Source organism: Carassius gibelio, chromosome B5, assembly GCF_023724105.1.
Source record: "Carassius gibelio isolate Cgi1373 ecotype wild population from Czech Republic chromosome B5, carGib1.2-hapl.c, whole genome shotgun sequence".
In the NCBI taxonomy this organism is placed as follows: Eukaryota; Metazoa; Chordata; class Actinopteri; order Cypriniformes; family Cyprinidae; genus Carassius; species Carassius gibelio.
In genome coordinates this window covers 40,795,390-40,804,326 of record NC_068400.1, presented here as the reverse complement: position 1 = coordinate 40,804,326, position 8,937 = coordinate 40,795,390, and the positions used below count along the sequence as shown (strand labels likewise).

General features: G+C 37.5%; 1 protein-coding gene and 1 non-coding gene across 2 annotated transcripts; both read right to left on the bottom strand.

The window, feature by feature from the left end:
- Positions 1-560: 560 nt before the first annotated feature.
- Positions 561-5,975, bottom strand: LOC127957405 (ran-specific GTPase-activating protein-like). Its single transcript, XM_052555930.1, has 6 exons — positions 5,809-5,975; positions 3,722-3,858; positions 2,204-2,361; positions 1,989-2,117; positions 1,590-1,652; positions 561-1,345 (listed from the first exon to the last, which is right to left on the bottom strand). Exons 1-6 carry the CDS (start codon positions 5,821-5,823, stop codon positions 1,200-1,202), a joined length of 648 nt encoding a protein of 215 aa, XP_052411890.1. The 5' UTR covers positions 5,824-5,975; the 3' UTR covers positions 561-1,199.
- Positions 1,479-1,555, bottom strand: LOC127958934 (small nucleolar RNA SNORA77). Its single transcript, XR_008154187.1, has one exon. It is a non-coding gene; the product is annotated as a small nucleolar RNA SNORA77 (small nucleolar RNA).
- Positions 5,976-8,937: the final 2,962 nt, after the last annotated feature.

Sequence of the window (8,937 nt, the reverse complement as noted above, 5' to 3'; positions counted from 1 at the left end):
TCTAATTGATATGCTTTTGGCCAAGCAGAAAACTCATATTTATCCCATTAGGCTTGTAAATGGAAGCCAAACAGACACTGATGTATGACAAAGCATCAGTCTTTAATTTTTTTTCCTCACAATCCTTTTACATGATTTATGATGAGTCAGCACTATAAAATGTGAAATATCAAGTGTCATCAAATGCCAAGTAATTTAAGGGACCCTGCTGTTTTTATCCAAAAAAATAAAAATTCTCAAAAACCAGGAATGTGGAAAATTTGCTGTTCATCAAAACACAGAATCAAAACTTAAATTCTCTAAAATATACGTTCAAAACAAAAATAAATAAATGCAAAAACAACGTCTAAGAGCCCAGAATATTGTGCATGATAAACCTCAGATGTAAATCTTGATCAGTGCTGTTTCTTGGAATTTAACTTGTGGAATGAAAACCATATTTAGTGATACAGAACCTACGTATTTCACTTATTTTTTATATACATTTAAAAAAGCATTTATTGTGCATTTTCACAACACAGGTCCCTAAACATTTTAAATCCTCGTTGCCACAATCAATAGACAGTCAACCAATTTTTTTATTTTCTTGATAACCATTTCAAACAGAAGAGGGTCACACTCATGACAGGTTGAAAAGGTCCTCTAGTTACTCAGGACAGAGCTGACTTTTTTTTCTTTGCCAGATGCAGCCCTCCACAGAAAAATGAGTAATTCAATAATAAATTCATGCCACGGAGAAGTCAAATGTTCCTCGTGTGACTTTATTGTAAGGAAAAGATCTCAGATACTCATTCTCCCTATCAACTCACACACAGCCCACTCTCTTACCAGACAGTGCTCATCTAGAAACTCGCAATAGAACTCTTTAAAGTACAAAAGAAAAACAACCAAAGAGGTTACCCAATGTGGGAATCAATCAATAGCACAAGCCTTGTATCATAGCGCGTCGTGTAAATACACAAATACATGATGACTGGTCCACAATATGAGTAAATGAAGGGCGATATGAGAATTGGTGAATGGGACAAAAGCTCACAACATCTTAATGATTGAGAAATGGACACATTAAGAGTGGCACCAAGGTCTTGTGAAGTCGAGGCCAAAAAGAAATCAAGTGTCCAATTTTTCATTTTCAGAGTCTGTTGTAGAAAAGGGGAAAATGGCAAGTGGAGGATCCGTATGAAGCTACGTTCCTGGGCTCATTTCTTCTCCTCCTCGCCAGCTTTCTCCTCTTTCTTCTCTTCCTTCACCTCTTCTTTCTTGTCCCCTGAACTCTTCGTCTTGTCATCATTCACAGACAGCTCCTCCAGCTTCTCTGCCACTTTGTTAGCGCTGTTCATGCTCCCTGTGAAACAAAGTCAAAAAGGCTCAGCTGAAGAAACACTTCATTACAAGCCTAATAAAAGATCAGGAAATAAAATTAAATGTCTGAGAAGACACGGTCACCTCCCAAGTGAACGACAAGGCAGGTTATAAAGTTCTTCGTCTAACATTACTGTCGCAGACAGAAAAAGTCTAAGGCTGGATTTGTCAGACTTAAACAGAGTGAGTCTGCATGGTAACATGGTAGAGAATTATATTAATCTTACCTTCTAAGGACTTTCTGACCTCTTCTTTGCATTCATCAAACTTCATCTTGAACTTCTGTGCATCTGCAAGACAAAGGGAACAAGTAATCATAAAATATACATTTTCAGACACCGTTTTATGCTATATACTGCACAACTATTGTCACAGTTGGCATGAAATGTAAGTTCATCTATTTTCTAAATGCATATTACTGATCTTATTGGGAATGGTTCATGCATGTATAAATGCAACTTCCAAAGGTGTCAGATTCAGCAACTAATGGACAGAACCAAGCACTCTTCTCATTATCCATTGAGTCTGGAAAAACTTTTTCATAATTGTTTTTAAGCTAAATGGCACATAGATAGTTGAACTACTTCAAAATACTTATTCTGTAAATGCTGTTCATTTCTACTCACTCTCTGCGTTGAGGAATCGAATAGCCAGCATCTCTGGTTTGGGTTTTTCATCTGCAAAGTCAGCATGTGTATTCCACACCCAGGCCCTGTCGCTGCCTGCGTTGGGCTTCAGCTCCATCAACGGCATAACTAGAGCAAGGCATTGCAATAAAACAGTCAACGAGATTGGAAACCAATTAACAGAAGCCGAGCGGGTGAAGAACTGCTGAACTCACTGTTATGATTGGCACAGATTTTGAGGGTACGGTCTCTCCTCATGAGAAGACGGATGGAACCCTTCTCTTTGTGTCGCAGGAGTTTGACGTCACCCGTCCCACGCTCCTTCCACTCTGGGGGATCATTCTCACTGGCAAAACGATACAGCTTTGCCCTCCTGCATGAAAATCACATTGAAATAGAAATTGTCAGCAGTCAAATACAATACAAAAAAAAAAGTTTATCATTTGCACTTTTTGAAACCATTTTTAAAACTACTCGAGCACAAGATGTGAAAAAAACCCCTCACTTTTATTTCTAGCATTTCAAAAGATAAAAGCACACGAAGTTGTCAATATGCCCATATTTTGGAGCGTTCTCAAATGCAGATGTTATGTTAATGTAAACAGTAAGGAAGGAGATGAAGGATTTATCAGTATATCACATCTGTACATTCTTTTAAAGTGACAGCTGTCTAATATACCTGCTGTGTTCTTAAACGGTCATCAAACAAAAGAAAGAAAATCATTTACAGCTCTTGACAAACACTTTTGCTTTTTAACCTGCTGTGGCACCAAAATCGGAACCGTTAATCAATCTGGTATAATATTGTATGTTGTAACAACCTTATTTGAATGCATGGTTAAAGGGGTCACTATGAACACTAACATTCAGAGATGCAAACAGGTAAGCGGGGAAAAAAGTGAGAATACTTTACGGTTTTACATTATGTGCCCAAAACTGTAATTAAAAAAAATATATATAAATAACATCGTTACAACATTTTACAAAAATCAAGATTGCATATATTTGGTCAAAATCCCATGTTTTAAAAGATGAAGTGCTATGCAGGCTATTTAACACAAAATTAGCTGATTAGACTCAAAACACAAAATGATTGCTCTCTCTCTGGCTGTTCTCATAACTCAGACCTCAAATACATAAAATATAGTTACAATACAAAAAACACCAAGTTGCCCAAGTGGTTATCAGTCTTACTTCTCCAATACAAATAAGCCCAGTCTACCTTTTCATTGCTGAATAAAAAAAGTTATTACCAGATAATTTCTGTCCTATAAATGTTTCCTAATTACATCTGTATGTAAATATATCTGCACAGCTTTTAGTGACTAAGGAGTGTGATATTCTTTATACTAAAAGGAGTCATTAAAAGAGCAATAAGCCAGAAAATAGAACCTAATCTGTTAATAAGGTACTGATGGAGATGAATAAAAACCATTTCATTCATACAGAGCTCTATTATTCAATTTCTGTAATATCTTCCCTGAATACTGTTAGAGTTGGCAATAAAATAAATATTATAGACTACTGATACAAACTAAAGAAAGTGCTTTTTCATTCGTTTTGATCATTCAACTGTCTTCAATTACTTTAGGCTACTAGTTTTTACTCCTCAGTATCTTTTAAAATAAGTCTTAAATCCAACATGAGAAAGAATCAGGACAATAGCCTGGAACACTACTTTTTGCCATATCACCCAAATAAGTAATGTGCCCCTTTTAGATTTAGTGACTTACATCTTGAAAAGTTCTTCCTCGTCTTCCTCTAGGGTCTTGACATCCTGCTCAGGGAGTGAGACGATGGGTTCAAAATGAGGGTCATGGTTGGAGTCCTCTACGTTGTCCGTGGATGCTTCATGATCATCTTGTGCCTCCTGGAGGGGGAAATTATAACAGCAGTTTTGTAAAACCAGCTTAAACGGTTAGTTCAACCCAAAATGAACATTATGTTATTAATGACTCACTCTCATGTTGTTCCAAACCCGTAAGACCTCCGTTAATCTTCGAAACACAGTTTAAGAAGTTATTTTAGATTTAGTCCGAGAGCTTTCTGTCTCATCCATTGAAAGTGTGTGTACAGTATTACTGTCCATGTCCAGAAAGGTAAGAAAAACATCAAAGTATTCCATGTGACATCACAGGGTCAGTTTGAATTTGTTAAAGCATTGAAAAAAATTGTTCCAAAAAAAAAAAAAAAAAAAAAACCTTTAGGACTTTATTCAGCATTGTCTTCTCTTCCAGGTCTGTTGTGAGCAGGACTGCTGTGACTGTTGACATACGCCAATGCAGTCCTGTGAACGCGCTCACAACAGATCCAGAAGACAATGCTGAATAAAGTCCTAATTTTTGTTATTTTTGAACAAAATCTATTTCCGATGCTTCAACAAATTCTAACTGAGCCTCTGATGTCACACGGACTACTTTGAAGATGTTTTTCTTACCTTTCTGGACATGGGCAGTATACCATACATACATTTACAATGGAGGGACAGAAAGCTCTCGGACTAAATCTAAAATATCTTAAACTGTGTTTCAAAGATGAACGGAGGTCTTACAGGTTTGGAACGACATGAGGGTGAGTCATTAATAACATTTTCATTTTTGGGTGAACTAACCCTTTAAAATACAACAATAAAACAGGCCAAACTAATGTCTAATGCAATTGGAAAATGCCCCAGGAACAGATGCATGACAAATTTGCTACAGCATTTGTTATGCTGAGATTCACAAAGTCCTGATCCGGTCTGTAGGGATCCTGCTTCCACATTACTCATCAGATCAGTGGAGTGAAAGGCTGTGGGATTTAGGGATCATTCTCTGGAGTTTGGCCTATTGTGTCTAAATGTGCTGCTGCTGCAACCAATCTTACAGCCACCAGCTCTGAGCCATGAACTTAAACTCACATGATGTGATGCTGATTAATTCAGGCACTTGCTATGCACTAATCACCAGTCTATCATCATTAAAGGCCTTGTAGCTTGCATTATTCAAACGCTTTCTGACCAAACATGTGAAGCTTTGAACTGGTTCAACTACTTTTATTACTCACGTTTTACTCAGTCAGCGTTTTAAATGACGAAACAGTTTATTTAGCTAAACAACCGAGCTCATTCGAGCACAGATATCGGTTGTTTATGTCTAAAGAGGCGAGTTACATCAGTTCTCAAAAGTGGACGATCAGTTAGCATCCAAGCTAACAGAAGCTAACAAGAGGCCTATATGCGTTTTAAGTATTTAAATCTCCGTCTCACCCCACAGTTTTGACAACATTAAGCAAATACAGTTAAAAGACGTAAATGAACCCGGAAGGGTGTTGATAACCCGGCTTTGAACGTCACGTGTTGTAGGTTAACGATGCTAACGTACACAAGCTAGCATGATTTTAGCATAATACATTTCTATTAAAATCACGAGCTGTATTGACCTGGAACATGTTGTTGATATTTTTATTACGTCAATAAAATCACACATATTTGATTGTCCGTTATGTTTAAGGAAGTGACGAACACAAATACGCACACAATTATGAATTTTAGAACATTAACGTACAGCTACTACTGACAGTGTAGCGTAATTTTAAAATAATAATAAAAAAATGACAGGGTATAATAACTAACAACAATAGTATTTAGAATAGTACGTGAAAATAGTGAATTTTAACGTCTCATATTCAAGCACGCCCAGCAGTAATATGAAAAAACACCTGCTTTTTCACACTCTGTTAAATAAGACCCTCATAAAACATTTATCGCCAACAAAACACCCGAAATAACCGTCTGTCGTGATCCGAAAGGCACAGGAGATGAAGATAGTGGCATTCTCACCTTCGGGTCCGCCATAGTTTTTGCAGATGTTTGAAGATTACGGAGAGTTTCTGCGCGGTTTGATCAGCGTTAGCTACTTTCGCGCGCGCCTAACCGGAGAAGAGAGACGCGGTGACGTCAGCGCGCGACTCGGCCACGCACACATTCTGCGGGATTATTAAAGCTCCAGCTGTGGTTAACAGATGTTGCTTTTATGTTTGTTTCTTTATCAGTTTATCAAGTACATATGCACTTCTGAGCATTTGACTCTCTGGAAATGTTTATGGTCAGGTAGCTGCATGTAAAAAGATATTACTAAAAGATAGAGATATTACTTATTGGACCAAAAACAGTACACAATCTCGTAGACTACAGTTTGCAACTAGACGGATGTACTGTTACTTCCTCTACAGTCAAATATCTGGGTGTTATGTTAGACAGCAAATTGTCTTTTGAAAAACAAATTTCCATGTTACAAAAACAGCATTCTTCCGTCTTAGAAACATTGCCAAAAGCTAGTTCATGCATTCATGACCTCTAGACGGGACTATTGTAATGCATTGGTTGTCCTGCATCTTCAATAAACAAGCTACAGGTTGTCCAAAATGCACTGTTGATTGACAGAGCACCACCCCAGCTTTCTGGAGGTTGTTGCTTGATTTCTCCATACACTTTGTTTTTCCTATAGTTCCAATTTACTTCCTCTTTTCTTTTAGCATCCAAATTGCTTGCTTTTCTTTCAGAGTCGGCTTCCTGGTCTTCATCCCGGTTTGTGTGTGTGTCATCATTGAATGCAAGACTTGATATAACTGATAAGACACATTCCCTGCTTTTAATATCTGAAGAATTAATGCAACAGGACATAGCTGAACACTTAGCAAAACCTGTGAGGCAACTGTTCTAATACTAATGCTCACATCAGATAGGGAGATGAAACTCTAAAAGTGATGATCTTCTTAGCTGGTAAAACATCTTTGTGTTGAATCACCCAATAATAAAAAGTCTGTAGTTTTGTGTTATACAGTATTGTTCAAAATAATAGCAGTACAATGTGACTAACCAGAATAATCAAGGTTTTTCGTATATTTTTTTATTGCTACGTGGCAAACAAGTTACCAGTAGGTTCAGTAGATTCTCAGAAAACAAATGAGACCCAGCATTCATGATATGCACGCTCTTAAGGCTGTGCAATTGGGCAATTAGTTGAATTAGTTGAAAGGGGTGTGTTCAAAAAAATAGCAGTGTGGCATTCAATCACTGAGGTCATCAATTTTGTGAAGAAACCGGTGTGAATCAGGTGGCCCCTATTTAAGGATGAAGCCAACACTTGTTGAACATGCATTTGAAAGCTGAAAATGGGTCGTTCAAGACATTGTTCAGAAGAACAGCGTACTTTGATTAAAAAGTTGATTAGAGAGGGGAAAACCTATAAAGGGGTGCAAAAAATGATAGGCTGTTCAGCTAAAATGATCTCTAATGCCTTAAAATGGAGAGCAAAACCAGAGAGACGTGGAAGAAAACGGAAGACAACCATCAAAATGGATAGAAGAATAACCAGAATGGCAAAGGCTCAGCCAATGATCACCTCCAGGATGATCAAAGACAGTCTGGAGTTACCTGTAAGTACTGTGACAGTTAGAAGACGTCTGTGTGAAGCTAATCTATTTTCAAGAATACCCCGCAAAGTCCCTCTGTTAAAAAAAAGGTATGTGCAGAAGAGGTTACAATTTGCCAAAGAACACATCAACTGGCCTAAAGAGAAATGGAGGAACATTTTGTGGACTGATGAGAGTAAAATTGTTCTTTTTGGGTCCAAGGGCCACAGGCAGTTTGTGAGACGACCCCCAAACTCTGAATTCAAGCCACAGTACACAGTGAAGACAGTGAAGCATGGAGGTGCAAGCATCATGATATGGGCATGTTTCTCCTACTATGGTGTTGGGCCTATTTATCGCATACCAGGGATCATGGATCAGTTTGCATATGTTAAAATACTTGAAGAGGTCATGTTGCCCTATGCTGAAGAGGACATGCCCTTGAAATGGTTGTTTCAACAAGACAATGACCCAAAACACACTAGTAAACGGGCAAAGTCTTGGTTCCAAACCAACAAAATTAATGTTATGGAGTGGCCAGCCCAATCTCCAGACCTTAATCCAATTGAGAACTTGTGGGGTGATATCAGAAATGCTGTTTCTGAAGCAAAACCAAGAAATGTGAATGAATTGTGGAATGTTGTTAAAGAATCATGGAGTGGAATAACAGCTGAGAGGTGCCACAAGTTGGTTGACTCCATGCCACACAGATGTCAAGCAGTTTTAAAAAACTGTGGTCATACAACTAAATATTAGTTTAGTGATTCACAGGATTGCTAAATCCCAGAAAAAAAAAAAATGTTTGTACAAAATAGTTTTGAGTTTGTACAGTCAAAGGTAGACACTGCTATTTTTTTGAACACACCCCTTTCAACTAATTGCCCAATTGCACAGCCTTAAGAGCGTGCATATCATGAATGCTGGGTCTTGTTTGTTTTCTGAGAATCTACTGAACCTACTGGTAACTTGTTTGCCACGTAGCAATAAAAAATATACTAAAAACCTTGATTATTCTGGTTAGTCACATTGTACTGCTATTATTTTGAACAATACTGTATAATAGCTACATTTAAAATAACCAAATTCAATCAATTAGCTTGTAAGGTTTGTTTTTACTTTTACTATGCACTATAGAACAAGAATAAACGATTGCATTCTGCATACTCCTGGAAAGTTATGTGAAACATATCGAAAGACAAAAATCTCAAGAGAATGAAGGCTGAATCCTATGTGATTATTTCCCCCCAGGCTGTGTGCAAAAGTAATACCTTGAAAGCACAAAGAAGAGCCAACCAGTGAATGCTTTAAGAGAACTGAAGAATAACACGGCATTAACCTCAGTGTAGAACGGCAGAGAGAAAATCTAGGTCTGTGCTTTTTATTAACCTAAAGTATTTTCTAGAATCTCAACAGCAAATCAGTACAGTAACAGTATCACAATAATAAGACCCCTGCTAACTATACCACCATTTGTGCAATGCTCAAATACTCTATTTCATGCTGTTTAATCATATTGCCTGATGCCAATAAACTTTAAATAACTCAAAGGGTGACA